General features: G+C 31.6%; 2 protein-coding genes and 1 long non-coding RNA gene across 7 annotated transcripts in view; all 3 read left to right on the top strand.

Moving 5' to 3' along the window:
• The first annotated feature begins 4,874 nt into the window (after nt 1–4,874).
• Nucleotides 4,875–9,299, top strand: LOC113371341. Its single transcript, XM_026611970.1, has 4 exons — nt 4,875–4,911; nt 5,015–5,149; nt 7,106–7,191; nt 7,725–9,299. Exons 1-4 carry the CDS (start codon nt 4,875–4,877, stop codon nt 9,297–9,299), a joined length of 1,833 nt encoding a protein of 610 aa, XP_026467755.1.
• LOC113370603 lies at nt 5,194–7,189 on the top strand. Of its 4 annotated transcripts, none has more exons than XR_003366584.1 (9): nt 5,194–5,487; nt 5,553–5,623; nt 5,692–5,820; nt 5,922–6,189; nt 6,264–6,296; nt 6,369–6,502; nt 6,609–6,796; nt 6,882–7,017; nt 7,106–7,189. It is a non-coding gene; the product is annotated as an uncharacterized LOC113370603 (long non-coding RNA). The 4 variants fall into 4 exon arrangements; XR_003366585.1 differs by having other exon boundaries at nt 5,682–5,820; XR_003366582.1 differs by having other exon boundaries at nt 5,194–5,623.
• A 2,250-nt stretch (nt 9,300–11,549) lies between the features above and the next one.
• Nucleotides 11,550–21,433, top strand: part of LOC113370306 (probable phospholipid-transporting ATPase VD) — a 420,055-nt gene continuing 410,171 nt past the window's right edge. For both annotated transcript variants that reach the window (XM_026610976.1, XM_026610975.1), the window contains exon 1: nt 11,550–12,695. In XM_026610976.1, the coding sequence (XP_026466761.1) occupies nt 11,890–12,695 (806 nt within the window). In that variant the 5' untranslated portion in view covers nt 11,550–11,889. The remainder of the gene's footprint in view (nt 12,696–21,433) is intronic.

Here is a 21,433-nt window from a genome sequence, read left to right as displayed (position 1 = left end):
ATGTTTTGATGAATACTTTATTTCATTTATTATTAAGTTAAAATGTAATGTGTAATGTGCCAAATTGTGATTGAAAATATTGATTGATTGATTGACTCCACAAATAATAAAAAAATGCATCTCTTTCCGGCATCTAATTATCAGGTATGTATATAATGATGTATTATGCATATAATGAATACGTATAATGAAAATACTATTAAAATGTTATATATAAATATATATATATATATATATATATATATATAAATATATATTATGTATATATATTTGTGTAAATATATATTATATATATTTGTGTGTAAAAAGATGCTATAAATTTGAATGCAGAGGGCGAATAATCCTTTAATGGAAGACCTTACTCTTCGGTTTGTGGCACAAATCGAAGATAATTTGAAATCGAAACCAATTAGATGTGTCTCCTTTACGGCAACAACAGAATAGTTTTCAAGTCACTGAAGAATGCTGATACAGAACCAGAAGAACAATCTGCAACTCCAAGGACAAGGCCAAGTAATTTTAACTCTAAATACTTCAATACCATTTGCAAAAAAAACATTAATAAATGAATCTTATGTTCTTAGTTAGGAGATGAAAGCCTAAAAACATTGAAAAAGATTTTTCCAGTACCCCTAAGATAGTCAAGTGCAGGTTAAAAGTCACCTATTCTGACACCAGTTTTCCGCAAAGGTATTTTTTCATAATAATTGCAGCAAAAATAATTAATTAATCAAATATGATATAACAATATGTTCAATAGTCTTTGGTGGTAGCAGAATGCAGGTGATAAGGCGTAGGAGTGCCTTAACACCCAGAAGATGTATGATACATCAAATTTTGTTTCCGGATTAAAAAGGATTAACAAACAATGCAATAATTTAAAGTATAAATTATAACAGATTATTCAATGTTCTGAGAAGTTTTCAAATATTCCAGAAACGTAAAATGTAAGGGCAAGAATTTTGATACTGTCTCAATTAACAGAACATACTTAAAGACCAGGCAGTTTATAAAAAGCGAGGGTTTAGTTATAGTTTTAACTAAACCTCCTTGCAATAAAAACTGGATTAAAACGATAGATAGGTTTGAGCTACAATTGGTATAAATTAAAAGTAGTTCAGCGCTTTGATTACTTACGTTTAAAAAAGCACTTATACAGAAACTATTCAAAGATTTCATCAAATGTAACTTTATGAATGATTGATTAGATAGCATAATAACTATTAAATGGAGAGATAATAAAGAAGAATGTCTAGTAAATGAATTTTAATCCTAGGAATTTAGTTTTATCTCAATTTGGATATCAATATATTTATTTTTCGTTTTTAGGATTATTTTGTTTGGGAAGCATTTGTTCTTTATTAAAAATTTGCTGTTCTTTTTATCCTATTAAATTTGCATATTTGTCATTCCTTGTAAATTTGTCATTCTATCGTCAATACTCCTACGCTTTTCACTTCTTAGTTTTTAAGGGGGTCTTCCTATGTGATGGGTTGAAAAAATCGATTTTTTTTCATAAATTGCTCCCTCAACATGTCTAGAATACGGTAGTAAAGCGATTTTAGAAAATTCAAAGTCGTTTTAAAGATACAGCAGGTAAAAGAAAGAGCGGTTCGGAGCGCTGAGTTGGCACTTCCGAACTTTAAACGCGTTTTTCTCAAAACTGTGTTTTTCAAACTTTCCTCCATTGTATCTCAGAAATTCACAGGGCAAATCAAAAATCCATTTTTTTTATATTCATTTGACTATAGGTCATTCCGTGCTCTTAAGCCTACAAATTAAAACGCCGTTTATTTATTTTTTTCAGATAAGCCGATCAGCCGGAATCGTGGAGGAAGTGGGAGCTCTTTTTTCGAGGCGGGGGTGTTTAGAGCGCTGTAACTCTAGTTTGACTGCATATTTTTAGCTGAAATTTTATATTTATACTGTCCAAATATGTGTTAATAAATGATAAAAAACTTGAAGATCTAAATATTCACTGGTCGTAGAAAAAAAATTCTAAAATATCCCTAAAAAACAGGCCGTCACATAGGAAGACCCCCTTAAGTTTTTAATATTAGTCATTAAATAATTAATATTAATAAGTTATTTCTTTTTAATTTGTAGTACTTTAAAAATATGTCTGTAATATACTTTAATTAATAGTAGTCAGTTATTTCTGTTTAGTTTATAATTCTTCAAAAGTATGTCTGTAATATATTTGAAAATATATTTTGTATTTCGTATGCTTTGTTCTTATTTTTGTTACTAGTGTTAACTATCTCTAATCGTCTCTATATTAAAACACAATGTTTATAACAATTACTTTATTCACTATAACTACACTAAGTTCTCTATATATGTTCTCTACTCTAAGGCTACACTACGACTCTGTCGCCTACAATCATCCTCCATAGTATTCCTATATAGATCCACGCAATCATTCGTACCAACATTCATACATCACAACAGCGCCATCTATCATAGTTATCACTAGTTATTTCAAATATTAAATTTTTTTCAGATTTTTTGGCTGTATTGATTTTATGTATAAATGTAGAAGTAATACCAGGGGTTAATTTACATACTGTATATACATGTGCTGCCATGTTGTGATTAATTCGTAAATTAAAATGAATGTAATGTCAAATCGCCCGAGATAGCGATCTATTTATGCTTATTTATCTATGGCACAATCATTCAAGTCGGCAAGTGCATTCGTCGATCGCGTGTGGCAGCACATGTCCCGTTTTTATTTTACTTTGTAGCTAAGTCATAATTCAAGTTTATGAAGTTATCGATAATTAAAAGTTATTAAGTAAGCCCTCCGAACACTTTGAATTCTCTTCTGATGCTGTAAATATATAAATTAATAAAAAAGATATATTTTTAGGTTATGTCTTGACGTCTCTTAGTTTTCATTTCTCTCTTCTCTTAGTCATTTTTGATATGCTTGCGCAAATACTTGAGCATAAACTTGGGCCCATAGATAAATAAGCATAAATAGATCGCTATCTCGGGCCATTTGACGTTACACTCATTTTAATTTACGAATAGATCACTACATGGAAGCACATGTACATACAGTATGTAAATTAACCCCTGGTATTACTTCTACATTTGTACATCAAATCAATACAGCCCAAAAATCTGAAAAAAATTATTATTTGAAATAAGAACAAAACATACGAAATACAAAATATATTTTCAAATATATCACAGACATATTTTTGAAGAATTATAAACTAAACAGAAATAACTGACTACTATTAATTAAAGTATATTACAGACATATTTTTAAAGTACTTATTCTATTAATATTCTAGAAATAACTTATTCATATTAATTACTTAATGACTAATAATAATATATTAAAAACTTAAAAACTAAGAAGTAAAAAGTGCAGGAGTATTGATGATGTAATGACAAATTTAGAAGGAATGACAAGTAATGCAATAATTTAAAAGGATAAAAAGAACAGCACATTTTTAAAAAAGAATGAATACTTTCCAAACAAAATAATCCTAAAAACAAAACATATATATATTGATATCCAAATTGAGATAAAACTAAATTCCTAGGATTAAAATTCATTTACGAGACATTCTTGTTTATTATCTCTCCATTTAATAGTTATTTTGCTATCTAATCAATCATTAATAAAGTTATATTTGACGAAATCTTTGAATAGTTTCTGTATAAGTGTTTTTAAACGTAAGTAACCAAAACCCTGAACTACTTTTAATTTATACCAATTGTAGCTCAAATCTATCTATCGTTTTAATCCAGTTTTTATTGCAAGGAGGTTTAGTTAAAACTATAACTAAACCCTTGCGCTTTATAAACTGTCTGGTCTTTGAGTATGCTCTCTTAATTGAGACATTATCAAAATTCTTGACCTTACATTTTAAGTTTCCGGAATATTTGAAAACTTCTCAGAACATTGTATACTCTGTTGGAATTTATCCTTTAAATTATTGCATTGCATTTTAATCCCGAAACAAAATTTGATGTATCATACATCTTCTGGGTGTTAAGGCACTCCTACGCCTAATCATTGCATTCTGCGGCAATTTGCAGCTACCATCAAGGACTTCTATTGAATATATTGTTATATCATATTAATTGAAGATATTGTAATTATCATATTAAATATTTTTGCTGCAATTAGTATGAAAAAATACCTTTTCGGAAAACTGGTGTCAGAATAGGTGACTTTTAACCTGCACTTCACAATCTTAGAGGTGCTGCAAAAATCTTTTTCAAGGTGTTTAGGCTTCCATCTCCTAAGAACATAAGATTCATTTATTAATTTTTTTTTGCAAATGTTATTGAAGTATTTAGAGTTATAATTACTTGGCTTTGTCCTTGGAGTTGCAGATTGTTCTTCTGGTTCTGTATCAGAGCATTCTCCAGTGACTTGAAAACTATTTTGTTATTGCCATAAAGGAGACACTTCTATTTGGTTTCGATTTCAAATTATCGTTGATTTGTGCCACAAACCGAAGAGTTAGGTCATCCATTAAAAGATTATTCGCCCTCTGCATCCAAATTGAAAGCATCTTTTTACACACAAATTTTTACACACAAATATATATATAATATATATTTACACAAATATATATATATATATATAACATTTTAATAGTATTGTGATGATACATATTCATTATATGCATAATACATAATTATATAAGTACATACCTGATAACTAGATGCCGGAAAAACATGCATTTTTTTATTATATTTGGGGTTATAACAATTTGGCACATAACACTTTATCATTTTAACTTAATAATAAATGAAAAAAGTATTCACCAAAACATAATTATATATAAACAATCACAGAAAATCTCAACTACAATACGCGATGACAATTTGACAACTTATAGAAGATGGCCGATCAAATCAATGTAGATCAACAAGCCAGCTGCTAGATCAATGAAATTGGAAATCGTAGCGCCATCCTTCGAACTATTCAAATACCATTCCATTTCAAAACACGGTAATCTTCATTTGTTCGGAGATTAAAAAGCGTGTCCCTCTCGCATTGTAGCAACAGTTAACAATGATGGTCATGTGGTTGTTGACTATTGGAAGACGCATTTGGGACACCAAAAGCTTGCTAAATATATTCGGATGGATAAAAAATTACGGAGACATATCAAAGGTATTTTATATATATATAAATATATATATATATATATCCCAGTAAACCACAGAAGTTACCACCACGTAACACATTTTGTAACTTTCGTTTCGAAACTGATGTTAAGTAAACGAACCGATGCTGTTACGTATAGTTGTGAGCTTTAACCACCGTCGACGCGTTTAAACGTTTACAATACTGCTTTGTTCGCATCTGTCGGTACGTGGCGTGGTACGTTGCACGGTCACATAGATTCGCCTTTGAGAATAGCCGTGAAGTGTTTTATGATCGAAATGTCAAATTAAATATAGGTTAACTCGGTCAGTGCATCGTGGACGCATAATTGAGTATTTTATCGTGTATGTTTGAAATGCAAGATATTTCCTTTATTGAAGCGTTATTTATTAATTGCTTTTATATTTAGTGCGAAATCAGTTGTAGAAATTAGTTAAACAGTCAGCTGGAAAAGTATTTAATATGAAACCGACAAACAAGGTGAGTCTAATTGTACTGAAATATATTTTAATTTATAAGTTATTATAATAATGTTTAGTCCTTTGCAGTATATAGGCCGCCTTCAATGCAAAGTCTGTTCATGTATTGTGATAATTGATTTGTCATGTAATAATTGAAATTTCTAACACACCAGTCAGAAACATAACCTCAATTCAGTGATATATGAATAAAGAGAAGTAAGTTATATAGTTTTATACATATTCATTTTTTATAGTTCCATTAGTATCAGAACTATTTAGCTAAGCACAAATTGATATAAGTTGGTTTTCAATTGTAGAGAAAATTATAGTGCTGATAACCCCTACGAAAATGGATTTCAAGCTAGGGAAATTTTCTCCAATAGAGAAGATAAATACAAAGTTAGATAATATATTAGAAATTATTAATCCTTTGTCACCAAAAAAAAAACAAGTAAGGCTTAAAAACATGCAAGAAGAAAAATAAGAACACATATCGATAAATAAGAACACATATTAAGATTAAGTGTTGAAAAGAAAATGAATTGTGGAGTATTTCTTAAGTGATGATATTGTATTACAGAATAGGTATATTAATGTTTTACACAAAGAGAATTTTAACTAATATGATTTAGTACTAATTTGTAATGTTTTACTTTTAGGAAATTCACATATTTAATACGAAACCAGCAAAGGTGAGTATAATTGTACTGTTTTTTTTTTTAATTTACAAATTATTGTATTAATGACTAATTAGTTATTTTCAGTATATAGGTCATGTGCAATGCAAATTCTGTTTATGTATTGTGATAATTGATTTATCACATAATTATTGAAATTTCTGACAGACCAGTCAAAAATCACATAACCTCAATTCAGTGATATGATATGAATATTATAGGTAGATAAGTGTAATATATATGGTATCATACATATTCTTTATAATTTCATTAGTATCAGAACTCTCAGTTAAGCAAAAACTGATATAAATTGCTTTTCAATTGTAGAGAAAGAGTGCTCATAACCCCTATGGGTTATGTCAAAATGGAATTCAAACTAGGGAAATTTGCTCTAATCAAGGAGATAAATTGTCACCAAAGAAACAAGCAAGACTTAAAAACATTCAAGAAGGAAAACAAAGAATGCACCGGATATCACACATTATATGGATTAAGTGTTGAAGAGAACATGAATTGTTGAGTATTTCGAGCCTGATGATCTTGCATTACAGAATTTTAACTAATATGATTTAGTACTAATTTGTAGTGTTTTACTTTTAGGTAATTCAGATCTTGAAAATTAATAGGATAAAATCAATGCAAGAAAATTGAGTGTGTGTTTATGGAATAATTATCTCTGTCATATGATCGTAGGAACTACATAGTCATTAACTTCAAATAATGAGTATGCTTAGAGGTAATGTTCACAAATGACTAATTTGTTCACAATGTTTTCAATTCAAAATTTGTGTACAATGTTTCTAAGATGTTTGGTTCTATTTTAGATACATTAACAGATGCAAGTGAGTTGAACATATTTAACGCAAGACTTAACTTTGCCAAGTCTGATTTAACTGAAATTGCCAAGAGAGTTAAACATAATACATATTATGAATAAATAAATAATTATTTTTATAGGCTAACATTTTATGGACTATCAAATTTTAGTTTTCTAATGTTAACTATGTAATATGTAAATTTTGTATATTGTAAATGATAATATTTAATAAAATTACTAAATATCCGAAATTATTATTAATATTCTATATTTGCAGGAAATTTAATTAAATAAGTATGTAACATAAAAGACACCTACACGCTTTTTTATTCAATTTAGATACGTAGCAAAAATGTAACCGCGGTGTATTAGTGTGCAACGAAACAGCCGTTACGTTCTTGCCCGCGAAATAGATACTTCTGTGTGCCTCCCAGGTTACGTACCTGATTCGTGCGGACGTGCCAGCGTTACGTAACGTTCATGGCTTTGTTACGTTTTGTGGTTTACTGGGATATATATATATATATATTATATGTGTGTGTGTGTTTATTTATTATATAAGAAATATAATATTTACATATATAAGTAATATAATATTTACAGATAACCTTATAATTGGAGTATAGGACGATGTAATCATTGGTAATATACATGAGGCATCATATAGTAATAAATTACCACTGAGGGCTTCTTTAGTCTCCAGCAAAGATTTGTGGAACCTAAAAAAAAAATATTTAAAACCGTATCGGACGTACAGACACCCAATTGATTCTATCAGTGTGAACCTTTGGGTAGAGGAGAACAGACGAAAGAAGAAATTCACAATATTGTTTCATAAAAATATCGATACTGTTCATTATGGGCTTAGAGAGGATGATTACATATTAATAATAATGACTAAAAAGCAGGCGGAAATGTTACAGGAATTTGGCTCAGACAGAATTTGCGTTGATGCCACCCACGGAACAAATTGCTACAATTACCAGTTACATACGTTAATGGTAATTGATGAATTTGGAAGTGGGGTTCCTGTAGCTTTCTTTTTTGCAAATAGACAAGACGAAGTAACGTGTAGAATATTTTTTGAAGAAATATCTAAGGCAGTCGGTAAAATAAATACAAAATCATTCATGACAGATGACTGCCCAGCATATTTCAATGCTTGGTCATCTGTCATGGGTGCTCCACAACATAAGCTATTATGCTCTTGGCACGTGTCAAGGAGTTGGAAGAGGGCAGCAGCTGCAAAGATTGTTAATAAAGAAAAGGGAGATTTAATTTATGAGAAATTGCTAACTTTAAAAATGATTTTAGATGAGAGGGAATTTAGGAGTAGTTTAAATAATTTTTTGGGTGAACTTGAGGGAGATGATGATACAAAATCATTTGTAACATATTTTAGGAAAGCTTACTGCTACCGTGAAACTACATGGGCATATTGCTTTAGGATAGGATTAGGGATAAACACTAACATGTTTTTAGAAAGCCATCATAATCAAATGAAGAAACGAGTTATGAGAAGAAAGTGCAGTAAAAGAATGGATAAGGCGATTGACATAGTATTAAAGACTGAAATGGAAGCTTTTATTTTCAGAAATAAAAGAATAAATGGAGTTTGTATATCAACAAGACAGAGGGAGTCAATAAAAAGGCATAAGAGAAGCGAAGATATAAATCAAGTACAAATTATTTCAGATAAAAAGTGGAGTGTATCATCATATGTGGTTACACAAGCTAAGCAAACATGTAACAGTATTTGTATGAGATGCGAAACGTGCAAGATTTGCTTTCATACATATTCTTGCACTTGTGTAGACTATTTAATTAGGTCAATTATTTGTCAGCACATCCACGCATGTGTAACATTTTTTCCGTCTGACACTGGCTTTAAGCGTGATTTGTTAGAAAGAGACATGGTGCAGAAATATGAACTTTTGAGATGTTCAGATGATTCAAGTACTAATATATTAATTAATAATAGCACTGCAGATATTAAAGAAACCAAAGCCACAGCAGAAAATTTATTTTTCCAGATTCATAATGTAATGTTTAATATAGGATATGATGAGAGTTTAGCTGGAACATTGGAGAAAAATTTTGAACATGTTCTTCAGCTAATAGCTCCAAAAGAAAATAGTACAGTAAATATAAATATAAAAATGGATTGCCAAAGAAGGAAAAAAAAGACTGGAATGTGGTAAGTTAAATATTTTTCACTATGATTATTTATATTTAGACTTGTATTATTGTTTCATATTTATGTATCAATATCTTATTTTATTTGCAGATATGAAGGGTTCAAATACTATTCATGTACACATACTAGCACCTTTTTGAGACAACCTGTTACTGCATACAGTGCGTATGTAGGTATGTACACTATTTTTAATACTTAGGAAATTGGTTCACATGTATATGCTCTCATTTCACATATATATGCTTTCATTTCATACTCTTTTATCTACTAAGGGTGCATTCGACTTGGACGCTTACGCGCTGTGAGCGCTCACGCTTATAAGCACGAATTTTTAGCGTTCGACTTGGCCGATAAGCGCTCAGAATCGATAACTAAATTCCGTTCGTTTTGGAAACTGTGAGCGTCAATAAGCATCAAAATGGCGGCAACTGGCGGTAACGGTAATTGTGTAAATTTTATTACTTTCTGGATCAATCAGCGGGATTATAAAGAATTTAACAATTAATAAATAAATTAAATTTGGTTAGCTTATGCTTAATTAATAGTAATATTAAAATTAAAATTTAAAATGATTTAAAATTAATTGAATTTAAAATTAATTAAATTAATATTAATATTAATACTAAAAAATAAATGTGATATACAACTTGGCATTTTTGCGGGATTATAAAGAATTTAACAATTAATAAATGAATGAAATTTGGTTGGCTTATGCTTAATTAATAGTAATATTAAAATTAAAATTTAAAATTAATTAAATTTAAAATTAATCAATATTAATATTAATATTAAAATTGAAAGATGTATGAAGAAGGGACATACTAAAAGTTAATTGGAATAATCATTATCTCACCTCATCATTGGCATCACAATATTCAATGTTCATTCATTCAACTTTTCTTCATTATATAATATAATATAACATTATTTTATATATTCCTCATACTCCTCATGTGTGCATTCTTTGTATTTAATATAGTGTTCATGATATGTATGTTATCTGTATTATTTTCATTTTTCAAGCTGTTTGGATTTATATAATAAATATTGTTATTCACTCCTAATGTGTGCATACTTTGTATTTAATATAGTGTTTATGATATGTATGTTATTTGTATTATTTTCATTTTTCAAGCTGTTTGGATTTATTTAATAAATATTATTCTGTTCTTCATTCTATAAACTTCATTCCGTTTTCTTCATGCTTTAACTATTGTCTATTATGGAAATAATAGGTTGTTAATTGTAAAATATTATAAAAAATTGTAAATAATTATTTATTGCATATAATATGGTATATTTTATTTTAATAAAGATTTTACATCAACTATGGTTTTTCACTCTTTTCGTTGCTGCAGTGTAGAAACCTATTTTTCAGGTGACTTGTGAAACTTAAACTACAGTAGAATCCGCTTAGTATGACATCGAAGCATCTATCGAACTATGTTCAGAAAAACTTACATACATACGTACATAATTCCTAATTATATAAATATTATATTTATTATTATTTTTTAAACATTTGGTGCTATTGTGCACAAAAGACATAGCAATTGCTTTCGTAGACTTGGCCACATCATGTAAAATCATGTCGGTCATTATAATTGGACATATTTTTTTGCAAAAATGGGTCATTATAAGCGACATGTCAATGCAAGCGATGTCAATATATCCGACTAGACAGCTGTTTTTTTAAGGAATTTTATATGGAAACCAAATTCCTAGTGCGATTACGTCATATTAAGCGGTTGTCAATATATCCGGCGTCATACTAATCGGATTCTACTGTATGTGTTATAAAAGATATTTTTAGCTCAAAACTAAGTCTATTTATTCCAAAAACTCTAAATGCTATAAAAACGAACTAAATAAAATATTTCCATTTATACCGCTTTTCAACATTTTAAGATCGATTGAAAAATCCAAATATTAACCAGTTATACGTCACAATAGTAAGGTTGACAGCAACATTCCTTCATCTTACAAGTTAGGGTTTTTATGTTTTCGTTGTTGGTTTACCTGCATTTATATTTACACTTTTGGTTTTATGTTTTAATGTTGGCAACGCTGACTGAATGATTTTATGTGCCTGTCACTCTCACTGCGAGGAGGGTCGTGTGGTCTTTCGTGCTTTTGTTTTATCGTGATTAATCTTTTGGATATTGCTTGGATTGCATATTCTATTTCTATTCCTTTATTATTTATTTGAATAATTGTTAATAAAAACTGCTAGTTACAAATTTACAATCAGTAGAAACCTGTTATAAAATAAAGTGCAAATTTATTGATGTGAACCATTCATATTTTTTAAAGTTATAGTTTACAGCTGCTTTAAAATTTGACAATTTTCTGTTTTCTAAACATAAGATATGAATCATTTCACACATATGCAAAAATAGATTCTATATATATTTTACACATTTCGAAAATATGCTCGTTTTCATTATGAATATCTATTTTATTAATTGCTGGTGAAAAATGAAATTACACCGAAGCTTCATGGAACAACTTGAAACATTATGTTGAACAAAAATTTTTTTGTGAGATAATTATTCACATCAGTTAGCAGATCATAATTGAACATAAGTTGAAAAATGTCAGCTGAAACAAAGTTGGGAAGTTCATCACAAGAGCAGACATTTGTATTTTTAGAGCCAAAATCATCTTTTTACAAGCAACATAATCGCTCTATAAGCTATGGAGAAACCTCTTATTTTGGTACAAGTTCTGCAACAAGTCGCCCATCAGCTTTAAAATTGCCAAACTGTAAAGAGCACAAAAGAGCATTTTCACATGGACAAATATCTGGTGAAAGTGTATCTCATAAATCTGGTCATCAGAGAATAAGTTCTAAGACTGACTTTATATTGCCGCCAGGTCATAAAGACACATCAGAATTTCATCATGGCTCTACTATTTTTCGTGGACACTCTAGACAAGCTTCACATTCTGAATCAATATACACATTACGTAGAACTGAAGTGCGCGCACCTTGGAAAAGATTATTTAATTTTTTATGGTGTTGCAGAAAAAAAGATAGCAGGGAAGATATAAGAGTAAGAACTATAGTACCAAATCATTTAGTTTCTCCTAAAATATTGCACAATGTACATCCAAGTGGTAAAAGCCCCGACAATAAAGTGCGAACAACAAAGTACACAATTTTATCATTTTTACCTAAAAACTTGCTTGAACAATTTCATCGAGTAGCTAACATATATTTTATATTTATTGTTCTGTTAAACTGGTTTCCGGCAATTAATGCATTTGGCAAGGAAGTTGCCATGATTCCTGTAGTGTTTGTTTTGGCAGTAACAGCTATAAAAGATCTTTTTGAGGACAGACGCAGAAGAATATCTGATCATAGAATAAACAACTCTACATGTCGAATATATAAAAGGTAGTAATCTATGTATATTTTATATCTACTTGATTTTGTTTTTAAATGTAACTTGCAGTAATTCTATTTGCTTACTGTCTAATAATATAACTAATACATTTACACAATATGGGAACAAAAAGTAGTATATAAATTTTGTACTTCAATAATCTAATTAATTTAACTACATTTATAATATCAAATTAGTATTTTAAGTTAGTGGGACAACTCATTCATCAAATTATTTCATAAATTTTATTTGTGAATTAATGATGTAAAACATATTTATTTTACTTAAAAGTAGCATGTACAGCTTCATTATTATGTATCACATATTTGGGCATGAACTGACATTTTCAACTAGCCTTTGTAAAGGTCAATTCCTAAAACTTGCCTTTTCTAATAAACAGTTTATAAATAACTGTTAAATGACCTAGGGTCTTTCATGGCGTATTGTGTTAATGCGTTGACTTTGTGTGGACCCGAGTTTGAACTTGCGCTCTGGAAGACTTTTTATCGTGCAGTAGCAATGTCCATTTTCACTTGAAAATATCGATCAAAATATGTTTTCAATTGAAAATAAGTTCATTTTGGTCACTTTGGTGTGAAATTGAAATGGAAAACCTTTTGCACCATTTTTTCCTGAATCGAGTTGGAGTTTAACTCAGCTCACGAACTTGCCCTAGGGCAGTACTGCTCATTATTAAACTAGGATCTACTGATCTAGGATCACTGATCACTACTAATAATTTAAATATTTTTAAATAGATTATTTCAAATATTATACATTTTATCATTCATATTTTATATTGTGACTACCTATCAAACAAAACACTTGTTACACAAACATATATGTTGATGATAAATGATATATATATATATATATATATATATATATATATATATATATATATATATATATATATATATATATATATATATATTGTAGAGTTTCGAACAAGAATCCAAAAATAATAAAAAATAAAAAAACAAGAAAAGTTTTTAATAAACAATTTCTTTATTTAATTATTTGTTTACTGTCGACGTTTCGGAACTAGGTACGTTCCATCTTCAGGACATCTGTCAAGAAACATGATCTTGATGAGATTTTAGCAAACAATATGTTTAGGAAAAGAAAATAGATTTTTCTTAAATAATAAATTAATTGCAAAAAAATATAATAATGTACAGAAATATGATAATATGATCAAAATGAAAATGATAAAAATAAAAATAAATGAGTGGATTATCAGAACAGGATATTAAACATAATAGAAAATTTTTTGAAAGTTATGGAAATTTTTTTTAAGAAAAGGTTAATGACAAAGTTGAATTAATTACCTGTATGTTTGAATATATGTTAGCACTTTTTCACTAAACAAGCTTTTTAACAAAAAATGAATTTGTGAGTTAATTTTCCGCCGAATAATTAGATTTTGTAAATCAAAATTACTAAAAGATTTGTCTTTTTTTTAAAAATTATTATTTGAAAACACAAATAATATTGTTCTCTAGATGTTGTGCGATTGGCTTTTGAAAACTAACTAATTGAATCTGGTGTGTCATTTGTAACACGTGTAAACACTTGAACGAGAGCTGTGAGATTGTATGTGTGTGTTTTTATATGTTAGGGTGTGAATACTTAAATTGTTGATCTTAAAAGGAAGTCGATATTAATTGTTTGTCAAAAAGTGTAAAAAATTTAAATATGAATCATGTAATAGGTTGTGATCTGATCTAATGTTGACACTGTTAGAAACATTCATAAAAATAAGACAACTCTCCGCGAATAATCTCCTAAAGATGCAACTTTCATGATATAAGATCTTTGGAGTGAAATTAAATGAATGGGCGTTTTCAATAGAGTGTTGTACTAGGGTACTTTTGAAATTTTTTTGTTTGTGATGGACCACACTTAGTTCATGTTGTCTCATTCTTTTGTGTACATATTGCGAGGTTTGTCCAATATATTGAAAAGCACAGTCATTACAAGAAACAGAATATACTACATTAGTATTGAAATTGGATGGGGTAGGGGATTTAATGTTCGTAAAGAATTGGTTGAAGGAGTGTAAGGATGAGCCTGATACTAAAATGTTTTCTTCTAACAGGATTTTGGCAAAATAATAATATAAATCTTCAACGTAAGGAATGCTGCAGTAAATAAAATTGGCGTTTTTGATGTTGGTAGTGGTATTGGGAGAATTAATTTGTGTTTTTAAAAAAGTTCGTCTTTTTTGAATAACTGAAAGAATAAGATTTTTTGGGTAACCATTTTCAATTAGAGTTGTTTTTACCAGGGATAAATTTTGTGGATGGAAAGTTTGGTGAGACAACAAGATAGCATGGTCTGTAAGGGAAATAATAGTGTTTATCTTATAGTTTCTGGGACAGTATGATGAAAAGTGTAAGTATCTACCCGACCATGTAGTTTTTCTATACCAATTTGTTCGAATAAGGTTGTTAGTATTGTAAACGGATACATCCAAAAAATTAAGTCTGTTCTTATTTTGTAGTTCATGTGTGAAAGTTATATTATTGTTAAAGTTATTGAAAAGGTCTAGTACTGTGTTTATATGATTTTTGTTAATGATAAAAAAAGTGTCATCTACATATCTAATATAAAAGTTAATTTGAAATTTTAAAGTTGAGAAAACGGAAATTTCTAATGTCTGTAAAACTAAGTCTATAATTCCGGGAGATAAGGGACATCCCATAGCTGCGCCTTTAATTTGAGAATAAAAGTTGTCTTGGCAATGGAAATATGAGTAATTTAAAATAGTGGCAATGGAAATATGAGTAAAATAAAATATACACAAATCCAAGATTCTACCATTCATATATATATATATATATATATATATATATATATATATATATATATATGTTTTTTAGGGTGTTGCTTGAATTGAATTTTGCTTTTCGAAGGACCGATTGTAAATACTTTGATTTTGTAACTAGTAATATTTATTTTACTTTAATTACATAAATTACATCGTATTTATAATAATTTAATATGGTTTTATTACGTGTTGAATGATTTGAGTTTAATCTTATAATAAATCAATTGATGATTTTTTGTTTTCTATTTCGCATATACGCGCATGCTTTGATTGGCGCGAACATACTCCCGGGCTTGAAATATAGATTTCAAAATATTTGGTAATCTTCGTGAATGTGAATTAAGTTGTTGTTAATGGTTTTGGTAACACACATATTCTGTGAACAGCACGCTTAAGTATACCACCCTTTGTTTTAATTGTTACCACACGCACAATTCCATCGTCTCCTGGGTGCGTTTCAATTATATCTGTCAAAATTTTAAAGGGAAAATAATATTTAATAAACCTCTCAGTTCCTCGATTCGATTGTCATTTGTTTTTCAGTGAAGTGTCAGTGTTTTTGTGTAATAAGTATTAAGTCCGGAATTGATTCTAAATCTTGCCTTTTTAAAGGCACCGTGCTTAATACTTACAAGTTAGATATATATTATTATATCTGTCCAAATTTTAAAGGTGAACGTGGTAAACATTAAAATCAGTGCGGAAGAATCCGAAGAAAACAGAGATTTTCCCAGGCGGGGGCCTAGGAAATAATACAAGATGTCGAAAAATCATGAAATGGAAGTGCAGACAAGCGGCGCACTGAAAAATAAATATAATGCTTTATCAGATAGAACAGACATGGACTCCGATAGGGAAATTGAGGACTATAAGAAGGTGACACGCCGCAAGAGGGCAAAAAAGAACAAAGAACCGGAAAAAGTTACTGTCGAACCGCAACCGTCCTCCTCAGGCATACAGGCAGCACCACCTAAGAGAGCACCACTGAAGAAAACCCAGTCGAGCGAGGAAAAAATACCTCCCATTATATTAAAGGCAGAATTGGAACTAAAGACTATTCGCTACATACGGGAGACAACAAAAATAAATTTCCGATATCAGTTTATAAAAACGAATTTGCATAAAATCTTCACAGATTCAATTTCGGATCATGAAGACATCAAAAACATTCTGCGCGAATGTAACTACCCTTTTTATACTTACTCCATGCAGCAAAACTTGTGTAAAAAAATCACAATAACTGGGCTCCATCCATCAACATCTGAGGCAGAGATCTGCGAAGACTTGCAGCTGAAAGGAGCCAAAATTAAACAGGTGATTCAAATAAAAAGGAAACAACCAGATGGCAGTCAACATAAGCTGCCCATATACATAGTGGTAGTGGATAAAAATCAACACATGTCGGAGCTAAAACAAATTACGAATATTGGGGGACATATCTTCTCCTGGGAGGCCTATAGGCCGCAGAATAGAGCGCTGCAGTGCCACAAATGTTTGAACTTTGGTCACACATCGTACACCTGTGACCTAAAGTACAGGTGTATAAAGTGCCTCAATGTGCACGCGCCAGGAGCGTGCCAGAAACTACCACATGAGGCACCGATGTGTGTCAATTGCAAAAGCGAACACCCGGCAAATTATTCCAAATGCAGCGCTCTTACAAACTACAAGGAAAAGAAGGAAAGCGACGCTCTCAGGAGAAGACAAGCGTATAGACCAGCACCAACACCAGTGCCACTGACGAGGAGCTTCTCGTCAGTTGTAAACTCCACAAACAATGGTCCCAACGTCCGACCTGAATATCCTCAACTCCCTATCTCATCGTCACCATACAGATCAATAGTCCAGTCCTCACGAACAATGGTCCAGCCTGCACCATCATCATCACAGATCCGGCCTGCACTATCGCAACCACCAACACGGCCCGCCTGCAGCCAGCCCGATCCAGACCTCAACACTCCGGAAGGACTCTTTACTGCTATGGGCGAGGTTCGAAAGCTGTTTTCGGATCCCCAGGTAAAGCAAATTTTCAGTGAGCTATACAAACTGACAAAAACACTAAACACAAACATGACTTATAACGACAAATACACAACAATTTTGAACTTTCTTACATCATCACCATAAACCAATCGCAAGACTTACAAATAATGCATTTCAATTCTAATGGACTTAAAAACAACATTGACGAACTGAGACAGACGATAACAAAATACGATCTGGACTATCTGGACTTATAGTACTGATTAACGAGACACTTAAAACCTACGGACAGACTCTATATGAACAATTACAAAGTTTACAGAAACGACAGACAGACGGACGCACGCGGATGGGGCGGCACTGCGATTTTGATTAAGTCTAACATCAGACACGAGCAAGTGCCAAACCTGACAGCGGGCGGTTCTGAAATAACAGCTATTAATGTATATAAGAGAGGTCAAAAAGTATCCATAATATCGATTTACATCCCGGCAAGCAGACTAGAACATACGGACTTACAAAGACTACTGGACTCGAACAGATTTGTACTTATGGCAGGAGACTTTAACGCACAACACACATCTTGGAACTGTAACTTCAACAACGCGAACGGAAACAGACTTTACGAATACCTGACCGAACACAACACCACAGACGCACAACTACATTATCCTGACACGCCGACCAGATACGCCACCGTACAGACGCACCATCACAGTACGATCGATTTGGCATTGACAAAAAATCTACACGTAACATCCGAACCCATAACAAGAACACTTTTCAACTCCGACCATAATCCAGTTTTCATGACCATTTCAGACAGACTAGACGTCGACCAGACTCCCAAGCGCATTCTTATTCAAAATGGTTACCCAAAAAATTTTTAGATTACGCCAGAGCCAACTGGCCAATTTTCAGAGACATCATCACAGACAACACACGACACACTATGCCAATCGATACCAACACTGACATTGAGGAGGCTGTAACACACCTTACACTGACAATCACAGACGCCGTACAACAGACTATACCGACACTAGACTCAAGAACAACACCAGCCAACGACTTGCCAACTTAAAAATCATACAAAGAAACTGTGGCAACGTACCGGTGACAGACTACTCAAGGAACATGTTAACAGACTGACAAAAATTATTTCCAATGATATACGTGACCACCGAAATAACACTTGGACCAAAAGACTCGAGAACATAAATACTGACCCACACAAAATTTGGCAGACAGCAAAAAGACTGACGCGGAAACCAGCATCCATACCTCCACTCAAATTAACTGACAACAATTACGCAACGACACCAGCAGACAAAGCGGAAATATTGGCAAAAAACTTTGAAAACATACATAAACAAAATGCCAATATGTCAAACGCAGACCTAAAACAAAACGTACACGAGACAATTCAAGACTTCACTGACCTCCACAGGGACAAAGACTTACGAATAGACCCTGCCACAGTTTCCGAAATAAAGACAATAGTTAAAAAATTACCGAACAGAAAAGCACCGGGACCGGACGGACTACAAAACATAATACTTAAACAACTGCCGACGAACGCCTACATTTTACTTACCCGGATAATAAATAGAATAATGACAAAAGGCTGCTTTCCCGCTTCTTGGAAAACCTCCACCATATTTCCAATAGTGAAGCCAAGGAAACAGCCAGACGTACCACAGAACTATAGACCGATCAGCCTCCTCAACACAATGAGTAAGGTAGCCGAAAAGGTACTACTCAAAAGACTTAACAAACACATAAGACACAACAAAATCATACCTGACACACAATACGGCTTCAAAGAACGACACTCCACAATACACCCACTGACAAAACTCATAGAAAATACTGTTCTCAATTTCAACAGACGAAACCATACCGGACTGGTGTTACTCGACTTCGAGAAGGCGTTTGACACCATCTGGATGGACGGACTTATACATAAACTTATCCAACTAAACTTTCCACCGTACATAACGAGAACTTTACACTCATACCTCTCAGGCCGTAACTTCACTGTACAAGTAGACAACGGACTTTCGACGGTTAAACAAGTGACGGCGGGAGTACCGCAGGGCTCAATCCTGGGACCGTCACTATTTAACGTCTACATTCACGACATACCCACTGACGCCGACACAACGTTACTGACGTTTGCTGACGACACTGCCATATACAAATCATCACGCTCACCTACACTACTGACTACAAAGATACAGACACACATAGACAAACTAACTGAATATACTGACAAATGGCAAATTAAAATCAATCCGCAAAAGACGGAGGCTATTCTTTTCACAAAGAGCCGAAATGCCACGACTAGACTGACTGACTTGGACAAAATTAAAGTATTGGACTGTGAAGTTGAGTGGTCCAAGGATGTCAAATATCTTGGTGTGACCCTGGACCATAGACTCAGCTTCACAAAACATGTTAATACAAAAATTGGACAGGCTTACGGGATGTTAAATCTACTGAGACCTCTCTTGAACCACAACAGCCCGCTAAGCGTGAAGAACAAGCGAACACTTTACTTGACACTAATAAGACCGATACTGACATACGCCGCTCCGGCATGGAACGCGACGACTAAGACTAACTTACGAAAACTACAGACATTACAAAATAAGACACTACGACTCGTACTCAACAAAATAAGGGACCCACTGACTAGACATTACTACTCTTCAAAATACATACACAAACAGACTGACTTACCGACCATAATAGACTTTATAAAAAAGCTCACTGAGAATTTTTATCTAAAATGTGGGGATCATCCTAATGTTAACATCGCGGGCCTCGGCCAATACACAAGAGACGATATTTGGTATGGCAATCACGCCATGCCAAAATATATACTGATCGACCCATAGCGGTAAATGAAACTTGGCTCGACGCAAATATTCTCCCATAAAGTGAATAAATCTTTTATTTTGTTTTTCTCCTTTTTGAGTTATTATTTGTTATTATAAATAGTGCTAAGTGATTTTTTTTGGGGAATAAATTTTCTTTCCTCTTTTTTGTCACAGAATTATGTCACAACTTGTATATCTGAAATACTTATTATTGTATTGATAGAACAAATATGAAGGATGATATACCTACGGGTAAAAATCCGAAATGAGAAATATTATGTACACATATATATTCAATGAAATATATTTATTTAATTAATTAATTAATTATTTTATATTTTTAAAATTGAAGGGATCATAATCGAATCTGGATAGATCATTTCGGCGATTGATCGATTTCTCGGGTCGATTCTAAGTATCGGTCTTATATTGCGTCTTTTCTAAACAAAGCGCAAATTTGTCAGGGGCTTGCTCCGCTTCTGACACAAAATTATAAGGTGAACGTGCCTTTTGCTACTTTTTTTCCAAACCCCGGATTGGATCTATGGTTGGAGGTAAATTTTCTTCCTTGATTACTACCATTTCCCCTATTTCAATTTGCTGTGATTGTTCATAGATAAATAAGTATAAATAGATGGCAAACACGGCCGCTTTGATGTTACATCAATTATAATTCTTTCAGCATTCAATAGATGTCGCCACCAACTGTAGCACGTAAATTTACCATTAGGTTCAATTCTAGATAAGATTTATTTGAATATATAATATAGAAAAGATACTTCTGATCAATTTGATTAAATGAAATTACAACAAAATATACGCGTATCAAATATATTTTCAACAAAATCACAAATATCTTGTAAAAAATCTATGATAAGATAAAATTAAACATTTTTTCCATTAAAAAAAAAATATATTTCAATATATAAAAAATATAAAATTGGTCATTTACGTGTACTATATCTAGAGAGACTGTATTTTAAACTATGTGTTCTGAATTTGAAGCACACCAGCACCATATGTTGAATGCTGAAAACACTAAAACCGT

Source organism: Ctenocephalides felis, unplaced genomic scaffold, assembly GCF_003426905.1.
Source record: "Ctenocephalides felis isolate EL2017-DRISC unplaced genomic scaffold, ASM342690v1 CF-g0.4_SCAFFOLD_01492, whole genome shotgun sequence".
NCBI classification, from domain to species: domain Eukaryota; kingdom Metazoa; phylum Arthropoda; class Insecta; order Siphonaptera; family Pulicidae; genus Ctenocephalides; species Ctenocephalides felis.
The sequence above is the reverse complement of the archived record's forward strand: the minus strand, read 5'-3'. Positions and strand labels throughout refer to the sequence as shown.

Coding starts and splice junctions, on each gene's coding strand:
- LOC113371341 (XM_026611970.1), top strand. CDS start 4,875: ATGGCCGATCAAATCAATGTAGATCAACAAGCCAGCT. Junction 5,150..7,105: donor ATTACGGAGACATATCAAAG/GTATTTTATATA, acceptor GTTCTATTTTAG/ATACATTAACAGATGCAAGT. Junction 7,192..7,724: donor TAACTGAAATTGCCAAGAGA/GTTAAACATAAT, acceptor ATTGGAGTATAG/GACGATGTAATCATTGGTAA.